Source organism: Accipiter gentilis, chromosome 12 (assembly GCF_929443795.1).
Source record: "Accipiter gentilis chromosome 12, bAccGen1.1, whole genome shotgun sequence".
Taxonomy (NCBI): domain Eukaryota; kingdom Metazoa; phylum Chordata; class Aves; order Accipitriformes; family Accipitridae; genus Astur; species Astur gentilis.
Window position 1 is genome coordinate 23,217,069 of NC_064891.1, and position 16,611 is coordinate 23,233,679.

Below are 16,611 nucleotides of genomic sequence, written 5' to 3' on the forward strand. Positions count from 1 at the left end.
CTAGCAATTAGTTGTGCTTTTTTCAGGTTGATGAATTTGAAACTGATCAATTATCTGATAATTGCTATCACAGTCTCATGGTTTTTGCTGGAGGATTGTCTTAGTTTCAGTACTGCCATAATTTCAGAGACCTTTGCATATCATATCTGTTTTAATATTGAGCAATTGAGCAGTAGTTTCTGTGGTTTGACCTTAATTATTTTTAAGCCATAATTGCATGTTTGGGGTGAGCACAGTTTGGTTCCCCCTTGTTTCATGACTTCCTGCGCTTCTAGCGTTAAAACGACTTCCGAGATAAGTAAAAGCTGAGCTGTATTTGACTGTGACAGTATTTCTTCAGCTTTTTTAGCTCCTTCCATATGATGCAGAAGTCTTGTTCTGTGGTACTAAAAGTAGTGGAGGACATTGTATAAAAAAAAAAAGTGTGATGTGTTTTGGCAAAGCATTAAAAAGCTTGGTGTTACTTTTGTACCAGAATTTTCCTGGACACCTCTGAGAAATTTGAAGTAACAAATAATTGCTGCTGTCAGGACAGATTCCTAGTGCATCTTTGTTTGGAGTGAATCAAGGACTATGTTTGGGGTGGGATTTTTTTAGTGTTGGCAGTCTTTAAGTGGTGTATAGCATGCTATCACACTGTTGTTCTGGGGATCATTGGAAAACTGACTTGGTTGGGATGATAACTTCATATTTTGAGAAGAATAATGTTGTGGCCACATAGCTGGTTTTTGCGGTTCGTTCTTTTGCGCACGGCTAAACTGCGAGCATACTCTGGGGTTGTGTTTTTTGATAACCACGGATGAAATAATGGAGATCTGACTTATTCTGTTAATTTGAGCCAGCTCTGAACATGACATCAAGCTTAAGACTCAGCATCATTACAGTGCTGCCTGCATCCAGGGGAAAGAAAAGGACCCATTTTGCCCAAGTGGAGCAACCGAGAGAAGTAGGAGCTGCTGCCATAGCCTGTCAAATCCCTGCTGGGGCAGAGGATGGAGCAGTGCTAACAGGGAGGAGTTCAGCAGGCTCTTAAAAATCTGGGATGGGTGAGGAGGCTGCAGACCGTGTGAGGAAGAGGAGGGGGTGAGAGTAGAAGGAAAAGACGTAACAAGGCTAGGCAGGAGGAGGAGGTAGAAAACGTGAAGTTCTCTCCACCATATTGATAATTATTGCTGTGTGTTACGGTTGTGTCTGACAGTGATTCTTTAAAAGGCTAATGATTTTTACATCATCTAATATTTATTTGGGAAGAAACTTTCTCATACGACTGGTTTGAATTTTCCTTCTCTGGGTTGGAATGGTTTGGTATTGAAACTGGGAATTTTCCACAAGTCTTCCTTTGTTGAAGGATATTTTGAATAAGAATGCCACATAATCTGTTATTTGAAAGGATTTCCTTGGAGTAGAATCACAGGTATTTTGTGGCATTTCTACTCTGCCAGGCCAATGTGAATATAGAGCTAGAGCATGGTGGTATTTGTAGATGGCTACTTATGTGGCCTCTCAAACACTTGTGTCAGCTTCAGCACTGTAATATTTTACCTCCAACTATATGCGCTCTGAAACAATGCAGCAGACAAAGACATACCTTATTTTGCCCTTTGCCTTCCCTGCCCCTTCTGTCCCTCCTGTTTCCTTCAATTTACGTTCATAGTTTTACTTCCCTGGGGATAAAACTGGGTGTGGTGAAGGAAGGCAAAAGCAGGGGAAGAAAAGGGGTAGAGAAGTGAATGTGAGAGAGAGGACGGAAGGGCACAGAGGAATGACAGGAAAGTGGTCCAGTGTCCACATGAAATGAGAGTGCAGGACTGAAAATATTATGCCAGTTACGGCTACGTTATTCATCCCAAGCAAAACCAGAAGTACTGATTTCAGTAACCGGTGGTGGTGCTTCTGGACGTAACTAGTATGTGGACCACAGTGGGTTGGAATGAGGCCTTGTATCTTAAATGAAAAGCATTTACAAACTTGAAAAAGCATTGGTTTTGAGGACTGGGAATAGGCTCAAGTTTTTCTTTATTTTATCCAAACTCTTTTTGTCGGCCACATATTTGCAAAAAAGCAAAATTACATTTATTAAAGAAATCTTAATTTAGCATTTGTTGGTTCAGTTCTTGCGTTATTAGAATGTGGATGTTGATGTACCCAAAATGTCATTTAAAAATCTGAAAACAGCCAGTGATTTTTTTTTTTTTTCAAGCAAAGTTTTGTCCCTGTTTGCTTCTACTCCCGGTTTCTGAAGTGGAATCAAGGTACATGAAACCTTTATCAAAACATAACATGAACTTATCTTAAAAACACAGAAGAACAAAAGGATTCTTGCAATACTTTATTTATGATGTTGTTCTCATGATTGTGTTAATACTATGTAGTCTGTCTGTCTTTGAGGAGAATTTGTTGCCTGGGGAAAAGTTTTAATGCTAAATTTGACTGTGGTTGATCTTCTGCCTTTTTTTTTTCTTTTTTTTCTTTTTCTTCTCCTTTTGCATAATAGGTATAAATGACCAAGGATTGTACAGAGTTGTGGGGGTGAGTTCAAAGGTCCAGAGACTTCTGAGTTTGTTGATGGGTATGCCTCTATTTTACAATCATTTTATCAATATTTTATTTCATGTTGTTTTACTGTCAATATTTAGTTTTAAAAGCATCTGACTGTAGTTGTTCTTTATTTGGGCCAAATCTAGTTTGCTTTAGTCCATGCAAATAATCCCCATATCATTGTAGGTTTCCCTGCTTTAGCGAGACCAAGAGTAGTTGTTAGGAATAAACAAAAAGAACTGCTGTGGGACATGTTAGGAGCAAATGATGGGCTTGTGCAAGGTTGATGTAAGTGGGATTAAAGCAGCCTAAGTTGAAGGGTCTGATCAGAAAATTCAAAATAACAAATTCAAGAAAGTTTGAAGCGTATTGCTTCACTGTTTGAGGTTTCCACCTTTTTTCTCCCTTGTCTAAGATGTACAGGTGTACACGCCCATGCTGTGCCAAATAAGGCGTTTAGTTTAAGCCTACTGGCAAAGAGCTCTTTGGTTTAAGAGGAGTAATATGATGTACATATTAATAATAACTATGTGCCAAGGTGGGAGACAGATGGAGAAAGGATTTGTTTTTATAAACTTAGTAGTATAGGTCTTAAATGTGGATAACATCTTAGACTCTCTTATACCTAGTTAGCCATGTTTAGCTTTTAAGATTTTTTTTTTTTATTCATAAAATTATTCTCAGCAACTTTTTTTCCCCTTTTCTTTCTGGAAATTTTGATGCCTCTTTAATCCCAGTGACTGTAGTTCTCTTGCCACTCTGCTGTCCCTAGGGGGGTGGGGTGGAAAAAAAGTAGTATTGCCACCTGGATGAAATCCCTCATCTGCCTGATATCTCTCACCAAAGTAGTAGCCATGACTGCAAGATGTACTGTGTTTCCCCATTTCTTGTCCTGAGCGCTGACAGTACATGCAGTCAGACAAGACCGCTGGGATTAGTTCATTTTTATAGAGCTTCCAAACCTGTCACTTGACAGCAAAGGTCTGATTCTCAGGGATTCATTGGTATGCAAAGAAGCTTGTTTGCAGTTTGCACCAGGCTCTTCTCCAGAACCATGCATGCTCCATCTGTGCTGATAACACAGTGTTCTTTGGCACTGCAAACTGGAGGAAGCCAGAAAGTGAATTCATTTCATTACCCCAGACATTATGTGAATGACAAAGCGCTTTTATATTATATGCTGCTGTCAGTTCAGTGCCACCTGTAAGACTTTTTCTTTTGCTTCCTTTATTTTTTCAAACAGGCTGTCTCTTCAGAAATGATAAGACATCAGGCTTGAGGACCTGCATGTCATATCAATCTGTCATAATGACCTTGCTAAATATTAATTTATGATAGCTTACTTTAATCAATATTAACAGCACCCTGAAGTTCTCCATTAGTGCACATAAACCTGCCTGTATCTTTAAAGTACTGTAGCAAAAGCCTCTTTTTCGAAATACGAACTGGGATTAATAAAAATGACTGATCTATAACAGATTCTTGTGGTTGTTTATCTCTGTTGGAGTTAGCCTCAATAAACAATTACCATCTTTAGCCATTGACCGTAGGAAGAATGATGTGTTATCACTCAGAGAGTCTCAGTTAAATGCATTTGATATCATAAAATGTTTTTCAGTTTTGTACTTACTGGCTTAGTTTGGGCGTGCAGGTCTGGCAGGCAAATTTTCCTCTCTGCCATTAGTGGTATCCAAATTAAATAGACTCAGGTTGCCAGTGGTTCAGTAGCAGCTGGAAGAGTTTACTGGGGATTCCAGCATCTGCTTTTAGTTATTTTTTAAAATTAGAAACATTTTTTGTCATTCCCAAGATTCATATATTTATTTAAAGTAGGAAGAATACAGTGGTATCAAGATGAGTCAAAATACTGAACAGAAAAAAGTTAGGGTGCAAGCAGGTGCTCTTTTTCTGATGATTTGTTGAAAGTGATCCTATCTGTGCTCTTTATCTGACTGTCCTCAGAGAAGGATAAGTTTCTTTTTGATATACAGTGGTACAGAGGTTTTAAAATGACTGATTAATCTTTAATCCTTTGTCTCGGGGTATACTCTTAGATACCCTTTTATATGAAAGATCTTTTCAGAATCATAAAAACCTCATATTAACTTTCTGTATTTTAAAATGTTTGATAAGATTTCAAAGTATTTTAAGCTACCTGTCATTGACCGTGAGGTTCACAGTTTGAAAGACCTAAAGTGCAAAAAAAGTCTTCCAAATGGCAACCAGGGACATAATAGCATGTAGTTTTGTCTCTTTTTCAGAATATTTTCTCTAAAACTTGGGAAACTACATTGAGAGTCAAGAGAGTATGAGAAGACCAATATATGCTTTTCTAATGCTATGAATGCACACATTTTAATCTTTAATGTAAAAATCTAGTGAAACTAAGTCTTCTGTAAAATGAGACTCGGCCATTAAATATACAATTCTGCTTTAAAAAAAAAAAAAAAAAAAGAGTAAATTTTGCAATTAACTTAGTCCTTGAAGTTACTTGTAACTACCATTGTGCTATGGTGATCTATTTTGCAGCAATAATCTTATCTGAATTTAAGTGAGGCATTTGGTAAGGAAAACACTCATTACATTTCAAGGGAAAATGTTAAATTAATCTGATATCTCATTGTAAACAGGGATATAGTTAGGACTTCTATTGTTACGGGAATCTGTTACAAGCAATTCAGAGTGCATTGTCAGCCATCAGGAGGCTCAGTTCTTGAAACGCGTCAGGGTCCAGTTCTTGTTTTCATCTCTGATCTGCGTTATAGATCCAATGTGGCTCATTTCATACAAGCTGCCTACATAGATTTCATACAAACTACTACATAGATCAGCTTTCAAACAGACCCTTGCTCATGGTGAAGCAACTGCTAAGGACTTGAATTTTCTACTGATGAGTTCAGTTTTGATTTCTGATACTGCCTGATGTGAAAAATGCCAGACATTACATGTTGTAGAAGAAAACTTTCAAGTACCTCTGCCTTTTCAAAGGCAGCAGCTTTCAAAACAAATACACTGAATTTCTTATTATTTTGTATACAGTAAATGACAGTATGCATACACTCCTGCAGTGGGCATATTGCATATGAAAGCAGGCAGAGTCTCCTCCTAACCTAGTTTAGTGAACTGGACTGTTCTTGTAAACTCTAGCTCCCTTATTGTCAGAAAGATTTGCATAAAATTTATAGCTGATCTGTCAAAAGCTGTTCCATAAATGTGCGTAATTATTTTTATATGTGTAAAGTTGCCATTCAGTGCACAGTGGCTGCGATGTGAACAAGTAACATGAAAACTAGTAGAGTAATTCTTGAAATCCTAGTTGAAGTTCCAGTTCTTATAATGGCCTGGGATGTTTGAAGTAGAGGGAAAAATGGAGTGGGATCAGTCAAATATATAGGGTGGTGGGGCACAGAGCTATGTAGGGCAACTGTCAAACCAAAAGTGAAAAAAAAAGTCTTTTAAGCCTTGATGGCTTCTACAGTCAAACTAGGGATTGTTTGGGGTTGGTAGCAGGGGCAAATTTTCCCTCCCCCAAGAGATAATGAAATATTTCTGCAATACCTTCTGTTTTGTATTTCAAGAGGCTTGCTTTGGAATTCAGACACTTGTTATTTTCCTCCCCAAATTCATCAACAAATTTCACATAACTGAGTGCATCCTTTGACTGTAAAGGAGGTTGATTATGAAGCAGTTATTTAAAAACTGGGTATTACATAGTGGCTTAGTAACAAAATCCCCATAGATTTCATTAGTTTCTGATATGATGGCAGTTTTTATTTAATTAATTTGGTAGAAAGGTTTTCTTCTCAAAAAAGAGAATTTGAACACAGAAACAGCTAGCTTGCTAAAAAGAAGAAAAAAGAAACTTTTTCCTGAGACAACCTTGAGTATTTTGGGTGGTGGTTGGCTAGTAACAATTTGGTAGAAAATGCTATCTGACTTGTATTTTAAAATGAGATTTAAATAATTGATATAATGAGGGAGAATATTCAGTTACAGGAATAATTGCTTGGCACAGTCTTTAGAACAGAATTATTTAGTCCCAGTAAAAGGACTGCACCTTTAATCAGGGATCCTAATTTGGTTTTTTAAATGTGTCTGTCGTTTGTCTGACAAGCAAAGTAACAAATGAATTCTGAATTGTATGAACTGGTCAACATGTAATCTGTGTCAGCTACCGCTGTAGTTTACTATAGTGACTGACGGAAATCTGTAGCAGTAAAAATAACAGAAGCTCAAGCACTTGAAGTTACGAAATACATTGGGCTAGTTTGGCCATATACATGTGATCTTCCTCTGTCAGCTAGCTATTGCTTCCTGTTTTGAGGCCAGAAGGGTTTTCTTGATTGCAAAACATTCCAGTGTGCTGTGTTGTTTGCTATGTTCTGTCAACAAAATCTTTCACTTGATGGGTCATTCAGACATGACCATTCAATTTCATCTGTCTTGTTATAAAACTCTACCAACTAACCTGGTAAAAAGTGGAGAAGTTCTGTGAACCTGACAAATGGTAAAGCAAGCAAGTATTTTTTCCCTTTGGCTAAAAGTGATCAAGTAAGGGAAACATTCAGGTCATCTTGTAGAGGAAACTTACTGATAGAGAAGACTCCCTTTTCTACCTTTGAAGCACCTCTTAAAGCTTTTCACACAGTAAGGAATGTCATGCTGCACTTTGTTGGCCATTTTCATCAGCAGTCCAAAATAACAGTTTGCAAGCAAAACTATGGAAAGAATTCAGAAAGATTTTTCAGTGTACTTGCATTTTAAATAATGAAAGAAAATAGGGAAAGATAAGTTACGCTCAGTGGGTCTTTTTTCTAACCTGTTTTTGTATTTCTTTGTGTTTGTGCACATCTTTATGTTTAATTAAAGGTGTAAAAATATCAATTGCTATAAAGATCCTTTTACATGAAAGTGATTTTTTTTTTATCCTTCATTAAAGAAAAAATCAGCAGTAAATACTTTTTAAACAAAATACAGAAATAGAATTTATAAAGAGGTTGGATATTAAGTCTTCTTAATATTAACTAAGAGTACGAAGGACATATTACTTCTGTGTTCACGTGAGCAAATACATAATGATCAAATTCAATGTGTTTTTGTTCATGTAGGGCATACTGATTTAGAATTCCCTTTTTTCATGTCCCTCTTCTCTTTCTGATTATTTTCTAGATGCCAAAACCTGCAATGAAGTTGACCTGGAAAACTCTGTAGACTGGGAAGTGAAGACAATTACTAGTGCTATGAAGCAGTATCTGCGGTAAGCCTCTTTCTCTTATTTCTTTATTTTTTAGACTATGAATTCTGTATTCTGATTCTCCTATGCAGAGTGTTAAGCTACGTTGCTTACTTTTCTTATATTTTGGTACAAAGGTTCATTTTGTGCAAATACCGTGTTTGTTATTTTTCTTGGGAGAAGCAAAATAATTTAGCAACACTAATAACTCGTGTTCATATGAGACAAGCCCCAAAACATTTTTGTGTTTCACTGCATTCATAAGAATTTCATTGACGGTTCAGAAACCAGAATCATTAGTAAACTTGCTGAGAGTTGTTACTGAAAGTCAGCTAAGACTGTTAAAAGAATTTTTTGCCTTGTTGTTTTTTAATGTGGTAGAATGAAAAGGGAAAAGGTTTTGAAATTTTTAATATTTTCCTCTTGTCCTTCTGGCCCTTGCTCTGATGTTCTAGGTGCAATAGTAATAATATTTTGAGTGTTAAAAGTAAGAATTTTAGATATGTTCTCTATTTAAATGGCTTGGCCAATTCCTGATAAAGATATTTTACTAAATTGCCTAAGAACATAGAACGTAGAACTTTCGTGTCTCTCTCATCGTGTAACACAAATACAGTATTTTTAATTTGCTGTTTTTATTAAATAAAGTATTACTGCAACCACTGTCAAAGAATGCTGAAGAACTATTATCAAGAGAAAAATCTCTCTTACAGAGCGTAGGAAAGAATGAAAAAAAAAAAAAAAAAGTAAAGAAAAAAAAAGTGCACATGATGAAGTATTTCCCGCCTACAGTATTTCCCATCTGAGTGTTTACTCCAGTATTTTATAAGCATCAGTAAAGTCAACTTAATAAATGAAGGTTTTAACTCTAATGTTTTAACTCTGGTCTCCATTATTCAGTACATTTTTCATTGATGACTAAGGTTTTCAGTTTCAATTTTTCCATTTGAAATGCTTTACAATTTTGATTTGTGGATGGCGACTGTTCAGCAAAATTAACTGTTTTGGGACCTTTATTTCTTTCCAGTAAGGCATTGACTTGTGATTCTTCGTATTTTTAAAATACTAATGAAGAATTAATTACATATTATATGTGTACAATCATCTGAGAAACAGTCTCGGTGTTGTAATTTGTAAAGCTGCTTTATGTGAGAGACTGGAGAGATCACTTCAGCTCATGGAAGGTGAATGGGTGTATTTAGTCTTATTTTCCCGATAATGCCAAGTTTTCCATTTGTGCTGGAAATCATTGAATTCAAGGGCCACCGTAACAATGGTTGCCTCCAGTGCAAGGGTTATACTACTGAATGTTAAAAAGGTTTCCTGCTTAGAATAAATACAGATAGGAAAGAATATAGCTAAATCTATTATGTCATCCTTGTTTTACAGAAGCCTTCCAGAGCCACTGATGACATATGAGTTGCATGGAGAATTCATCGTTCCCGCCAGTAAATATATGACTGTAGTTCAAATAGAAATCTTTTCTTATAGTACTGTTGTGGCCTTAGGAGCGTGCTGCAAATGCAATTTCAGAAAAATTCTTCAACCCAGTAAAAATACAGGAATAAGAAATAATAAGTGTTTTAAAACTATATATAGGTTTTAACCAGTGTTCAGTTCTAGTATGTGTCACATATGATGTATCTTTTGACAGACAAGTTTGTGACAGACTCAGCATAGTGCAATTATTACTTTTAGAGAAAACCTTTCGGATAGATGCTGTAAACATTCATTCTTATTATCTTAATTATATAATGATAAAAATCTACTTAGATTGTGATTTTTTTTTTTTCTCCTTCCATTTTTATGAAGCTTAGTAAAAGAAGATACACTAATTCGGGCTCATTTGAATCCTTTAAAACACAGCTGCCTGACCCTTGTTTTCAGTGCTTTGTTAGCTCTCTATCCAGGCTGGCTTGAATATTCCTCATATATTAGTAGAAGAAAGGAAAGAGCAGACCAGATTACACTATGGCAGTTCAAATACAGACTTGGAGAAGACGCAACAGCATTTGTAGTTCAGCTGTATGGTATCTAATATACATGGAATTTTTTTGGAAGAGGATGGAGGGAAACTGTGTAAGAAAATTTTTGGCAACGTATCAAACAGATATTTAGCTGATTTTCTTTCCAGCCTGTAGCACTTCTGGCAAACTGTGGAAAGCAAAATTAAAACAAACTTTGAGACAATTGCTTTATCTTCTTCGGATTGCTGTAATGACTTTCCAGGACTGCAGAATGTGTTCACTTGTGGTCCTTAATTCAAAATGAGAATTAGCCCATGAAATTCATTGCCAAAGCACATCTTAGAGGCTAAGTGCTTAAACAAAATTTAACATACTTACCTAGATGGTGAGTCTACCCGTTTGTATTGGAAAGTGTTAAAATAATTTCTTGACCTATGAAGTTTTGCCAGCAGTTTCTTGCTTTGTTTTCCTTTCTTTATTTTATAGTCTCTTTCAATAAAGGAATTCAGTTGAAGTTACGTGTTTTAAATAGTGTAGTGTTCATAAGTAATAAATAGTTTTGTGGATGGGTTGATTTTATGTAGTGGGGAGGGAAATTTAATCAACATTGCAGACCTGAGTTATGGTATATTTAAAAATAGGTAGTCAGTGTTGTTTCCTATGTTGGCTATTAAAAACCAACAACACTGGGAATAGTAAGAAATGTCCTTCTCTCTGAAACTATTGGAGGGGGGAAGCCAAAATTAAAAGGTTCTCATTTCAATTTTCTTTTCTTTATACATATCAGTGTAGATTGAAACTATGTAAGCCTTGACTGTATCTTGTGATTAAGTTGCTTAGCCATTAGAGTTTGTGTTTTCACATATATGTAAAATAGTCTTGCTTTAAAGAAGGCTTATGTTCTTTCTGGTCGTCTGAATTTTGATTAGCTGACTAGAAGCTAAATGTTTTGCATTTTGGTAGCCTTTTTTCTTGCAATTGTGAAGGAGTGTTCGCTGCAAAAGAATAAATAAAACCCCCTAAAATCTGTAGCAATATGCAAAGAAAAAAAAAAACCAAACCAAAAGAAAAATGTGTAGTAATATGCATTGAAGAAATATGGTGGTATTTTATATGAAATACACTTAACAATCGAAGTTGCCTTAGAGTAAAATGGGACCTGATGAGTGGTCCTGGTGTCAAAACTTTTTGCATTCAGAGTAGGTTCTAAATTTTTCTATGAACCTTGTACTAAGTATTATTACATACAAGATAAAATACTTCCACTCCTCTCATTCTAACAACGACTGAGACGTAATTTTGTGATTTAATACAACTTTGAGAAATAGGAAGGGGGATTATTTTCATCTTTTACATATTCTTGTTTTCATCTGTGTATTAGTGAAACCTGTAGGGGCCAGAATTACTTCAATTCAACACGCAACACACAAAAATAAAAAGTTCCTTGCTTGTTTTTACTTCATTTCTTTACTGTACTAGAGAGGGATGCTGTTGTTACTCAGGGCCCTTTATCATAGTAATCTCACTCAGTAGTTTTTTTTGCATGATTATTCTTCTGTGTCTTCAGTGGTCATTAGATTTTTCTCTTTCTGAACATAGGAATCTTCTGCATGCATTGTCTTACGCAGTTTCCAGTGCAAGGTAGCATAAATGCAGTATTGTTAGTGGCATAGTACCAAAAAACTGCATTCTAATGATGAGGACAATCAGTTAATGATAATAAAGTAGTACAGTTCCACTCTGTGGCACCCAGTAACATCACTCCTCACCTTGCAGTATATTCATAAGCAGATGAGTCCAATGCAGCAGAACAATAACTGCATCTGTTGGTTTTTAAAAATAGATGAACAAAGGCATCCTTTTGCAGGTGTGTTGAAAAATGAGTTCACAAAATAAGCAAATAAGCTGATAATTCTAGAACAAGATTACTTGTGAAAACAAAGCACATATGTTCAATATTGCTATGTTTGGAGATACATAATTGGTGAAGCAAAGTGTGTGAAGTATGTTTCCGTGCAGGGATGGGAAAAGCTTTGTGTTTCTGTGGAATATTTTTTTTTTTAGTTTTTTTTTTGTTGTTGTTTGGTTGTGGGTTTTTTTGGTTTTTTTTTTTAGTGGTTTTTTTTTTTTTTTTTTTTTTTTTTTTTTTTTAGTTTTTGACATAGTTACTTATTTCTGTGTCCCATAGAAAGTGGGAGTCCTGAATCTCGAGTTAATGCTGTTCACTTCTTGGTCCATAAACTCCCAGAAAAGAACAAAGAGATGCTGGAAATTTTGGTGAAACATTTAGCAAAGTAAGTGTTATGACCTGCTTTCCTACCTTGCCAGAACTCTTGTCCTTACCTTCGTTTAACTACAAAGGGCCTTAGTTAAGTGTGGCTGGAGCTGAAGCCCATCTCGATGCTGTCATACACAATACCAAGAACCAAACGTGCAAAAGCAGACAAGACGTTTGACTCATGCTGTGTATATTTTGGCGGGAAAGGCAGAAATCTAATCCGTTAATGAAGCCATATAAGTATTTACTTTAGCAGTCCTGCCAGCATTTGAGGGTTTGATTGAAGTGAGAAAGGGAACATTATACTTTCTTTTCGCAAATTCTGGCAAAGCGAATAGTGGAGATCTGTTAGCAAATTTAAGTTGGTTTCACACTTGCCCTGGTCCAAGGCTAAGTGCATTTTATATATTTAGGTTCAGTAAGAGACTGCTTTTGTTTTTAAATTGCCAGTGGAAGAATGGCTTTTCTGTTTTCCAGAGCTCAGTAAGACTGTATTTGAAGAAACTTTGCACAAAACAAACTTCTAAAACATAGATTAAGGAAATGTAATGTTTTCATTTGTAGACTGCAGTTTCCAAGAGTAATGGAAATTTTTCATAACCTATTTCCTGTTTTTTCCTTCAATTCTTTTCAAAAAGTGTTTCAAAGCATGCCAAGAAGAATCTAATGACTGTGGCAAATCTAGGGGTAGTATTTGGACCAACCTTAATGAGGCCACAGGAAGAAACTGTAGCAGCCATCATGGACCTGAAGTTTCAGAATATCGTTGTTGAAATCCTGATAGAAAATCATGAGAAGGTAAGCTTTGATACATCTCTGCGTTTCTGAGCGTTGTCTAAAATGATCTGCTAGGATTAATGGGTAGTGTGGAGTTAAGTGTGGTGTTACAAATAGCTTAATTCTAAAGAATGTCTTCTATATACTGTACGCTTTTGGCTGTTTACACTCGGTAAGTATTCGTGTTCATAGGTAAACTGACTTTTCGGAATGCTATTTCCTGGCAATAGGAGTGCTTCTGTGTGTATAGTACATAAATCGATTTTCATTATGTTATTTGCATATGTTTTTTTCTGAGCAAAAGTGATACAAGACCAGAAAAGAGAAAGCCCAGGCTCAGTTTTTAGCTCTTCCATTAAGTACTTTGACCAGGGTCTGAATTAATTGTTCTGTGTCTTCATTTTGCTCAGAGTTCAGAGAATAAAGAGACTTTACTATACTTTGAGTTTTATAGGTAAAAAGCATTACGAGAGAGCTAGGTGTTAACATTTCCTTTGTTTTCAGCTGAATGTGTGTTATTTTAAGCCTTTGCGTTTGGGATAGTACTGAAAATAGAAGTTGTTGCTGCTGCTGTGGCAGCTGCTAGTTACTAAGGTGTCTTACATGTACAAGGCTCTGTCCAGAATATCACCGCATGTGTTCTGGGATCTGAAATAAAAATAATAATAATAAAAAAGTCCTTTACTAGTCTCTTTGTTTGGGTACTCCGTTGGGAATCCTGCATGTCTAAGCTGACTTCTGGAACTGGATGGATGAGGTACTTTGCCTGTACTGGGAGGATGGGCAGCATCTCCCTTGCTCTTATTGTCAAAAAAAGTGCTTCAGAAAAATTCCAGGACGTGCCTTTTCCTATCTTCTTTCTTAAGCACTCCATGCATTGAAATAGTTATTTCTTTTAAAGGTTAACAGTGTTGAAGTTGGCTATCTAAGTCAAGTCTTATCTACTCTAAATAATATCTGTCTCATGTTTTTCTGACAATGTAATTATGCTGCCTCCCTGAATGATACAGGCTGGGCAAAGCTGTTGGCATAGCTGTATCCACATGGTGGGTTTTGTTGGCTTAGTTGACTTAGGGTGTAATGCTGCCCTCACACACACATTGAGCAGATATGGTATTGTTCTGTTGGAAAAATACTGTGCTGCAGATGTGGCTCAAGTTCTAAGTGATAAATATTCCAAGAGCTGTAAGCCATGCTATTCATTTTCGACCCTATAAATGAAGGTAAATCTTGCAGTAAGCTTATGATTTTGAAGCTATTGCAGTGACCACACAAATTTAAGAAAGTAGAGAGAGAGTGTGAGCAGAGCCAGGGTGTTCTGATAACATACGGAGGCTGAGGTTGAGTTATGCTTATTCAAATCACTAGATCACCACAGATTGGCACCATCTTATTCTTATGCCAGCTCAGTCACGTCTTTGAAAACTGGACATCAATTTCACATTTGAAACATTAATTGTAGTGGCCTTTCTTGCTCCTCTGAAAAATGTAGAGAAGCAGGGAATGGAAAGTACATCAAAATGATACTGCATCATTTTCCATAATTCCTTGTTTTTATGCCTTCTTTAGAACTAGAAGGCTGTAATTTTTTTTAAGGGATTTCTGTCATTTCACTGTCATTTCTAACAGTGAACTTGCCATCAGTGGTCTGCCTGCAGCAACCTCTCCCACACTAGAGCTGCTTCCAAGATGGAAGGAAGACCCAAGTGTGACCTCTGTGTATTTATAGCAAAGGCAATGGAGAGGTGTGTGTTAAGGCATTACAAAAATTTTATAGCTGAATTGAATATGTTGCTTTTACAAGTGAGCCTTCTTCATTTGGGGCAGACCAAGGACCTACTTTTAATGGCAAGCAGGCTTATTGTCAGTCTAACATTCATTTTATGTTGTTGTTTTGAATTTCTGTGCATTTCAGACTTCCTAAGAGTCTTGTGTTAGGTATTTTTATTTATAGCCCTGGTGAAGTCCTAGGAAAAGTCACCAGCTGTGAGTTAAAATACTTTCAAATATTTCATTCACTACTCCGCCTCTGCTAATTTTTAGCAGCTTATGCTAATAGAAGTGAAGTCTGGAATTGTAGAAGAGTGGTGGAGTCAAAATGGAGGTACACTGACACAAACAAACTTGAAGCAAAATTTCACACTTCATGCATATGTAATATATGGCTCTGGCAGACCGCAGAGAGGCATTTCTTTTCCCCTGTAGCAAATGAAATGACTAGCAAACTTCCAAACTGTAGAAGCAATAGCCATCGACGTTTCTGGTTTAAATACAGTAACTTGGTAGGCCAAATGGTGAAAAAGTGTTACGATTCTTCAAATATTTTTAAATTCCGTCAATGTTCATTATGTCTTGTGTGGATAGCTTTATTGAAGGAGATCTACAGTTCATTTCAGGAGGAGGCACAATTAATTGGGTTAATAGTTTTGACATCCTGGTTACAGTCATTCTACTCTCATCACTCTACTGAGTCCTAATTAGAGAATTTCTGTGCATTTTATGTGTGGAAACCTGGACTTGCCCTGAGATAAGAATATCATGCTTAGTGGCTAAGCTGTTTTGATTTTTTTTTTTAAAAAAGCTTTGTTGATATGTACATTTATTTCATGCTAGCTAGAAACCAGTTCATACCATTTTCACCTTGTTTTTACAGGCTGCATGCATACTTCCAAACCATGGCTGTGAATCAATTATTGTAGGTTGAGGAGGGGATGTTTTGCAAAGTCAGACCAATGCTGAGACTTGAATGCTGGAACTAGACTCTACAGCCTAATGTGTCGCTTAACTGGCATTAGAGTTGCACAGTGATTAAGACTAGAAGGAGGATAGAAGAGCATTAGGGAAATAATTGTTTAGCTTTTGTTCTCATCAGTTATGGATAAGTCTCTTGCAGGCAGAGTATTTCTCAGTGTCCAGTCAGATGATGAGCTCTGGAAGGACATCTGTATTTTGAAAGAAAAAGCAAAAAAACAGGCCCAAGCTCAGGCAGTATTTTACCCAGGACTCAGAGCTGTGTGCTGTGGAAGGAGGCCACTCCAGAGGAAAGTGAGACCTGTGAATTGTCTTGCTTGCTTCTGTCACATGGCTGTAGAGGAAGACCAGCTGGATGTGCCAGGCAAAGAAGGAGCATGTTCAGGTTTGATATTAAGTGACCTCTCTACAGTTTTGCCTGGAATTGCCATGTATTGTGCTGACTGGGCTGCGTGCACCAGCACTCTTGTTTCCCTTCGCTTTGCAGGTCTTTAAGGTTGGTGTAATTTCATACTTGGCTGTCTTGTCCCCTTCTCCCTTGCCTTATCTGTGTGGTCTCCCTTGATTTCCATGTCCCATATCCTTTTCTTCACTAAAAAAGCATCAAGAAATTCATGTTTGTGTCTCATCGTTGTGTTAATTTTGCTTTGAAGCTATACATTTCCTTGGCGTTCCTTTTCTTGAGGTAACAAACTCGGGAGCTGACTGCAGCTGTGCTTGTACAATGCCTGGAACAATCTTTGCTTGGCCTTCAGGTAATCCTCTGATGAAAAGTGGTAGTCAACTTGGACAACCCCCACCCCCCCCCCCACCCCCCCACCCCCCCCCCCCCAAAAAAAAAAAAGGTTTTGATTTCTCTTCTCCTCCCCCAAATGAGATTCAAGGGTATAAATTAATTTTTCTTCCCAAGGGTGTCACAGACTGGAAATCTTGGACATCTCAGCTCTTCTGGTTTTTCTTTCTGACTTGTGGTGAGGAAGAAGGGCAGTCCACTCCACAGCAGCATGAAGAGCATGCACGTGTTCATCTTGCTGTTTGTTATAATGTTTTGGCATCTTGTTGGAATG

At 36.8% G+C, this 16,611-nt stretch overlaps 1 protein-coding gene across 1 annotated transcript in view; it reads left to right on the forward strand.

Annotated features, from left to right (window-relative positions):
* The window catches only part of ARHGAP10 (Rho GTPase activating protein 10), a 153,970-nt gene that overhangs the window by 83,857 nt on the left and 53,502 nt on the right, over positions 1 to 16,611 (forward strand). Inside the window, exons 14-18 of the mRNA XM_049815051.1 lie at positions 2,495 to 2,569; positions 7,708 to 7,795; positions 9,161 to 9,219; positions 11,927 to 12,032; positions 12,655 to 12,814. Of these exons, the coding sequence (XP_049671008.1) occupies positions 2,495 to 2,569; positions 7,708 to 7,795; positions 9,161 to 9,219; positions 11,927 to 12,032; positions 12,655 to 12,814 (488 nt within the window). The remainder of the gene's footprint in view (positions 1 to 2,494; positions 2,570 to 7,707; positions 7,796 to 9,160; positions 9,220 to 11,926; positions 12,033 to 12,654; positions 12,815 to 16,611) is intronic.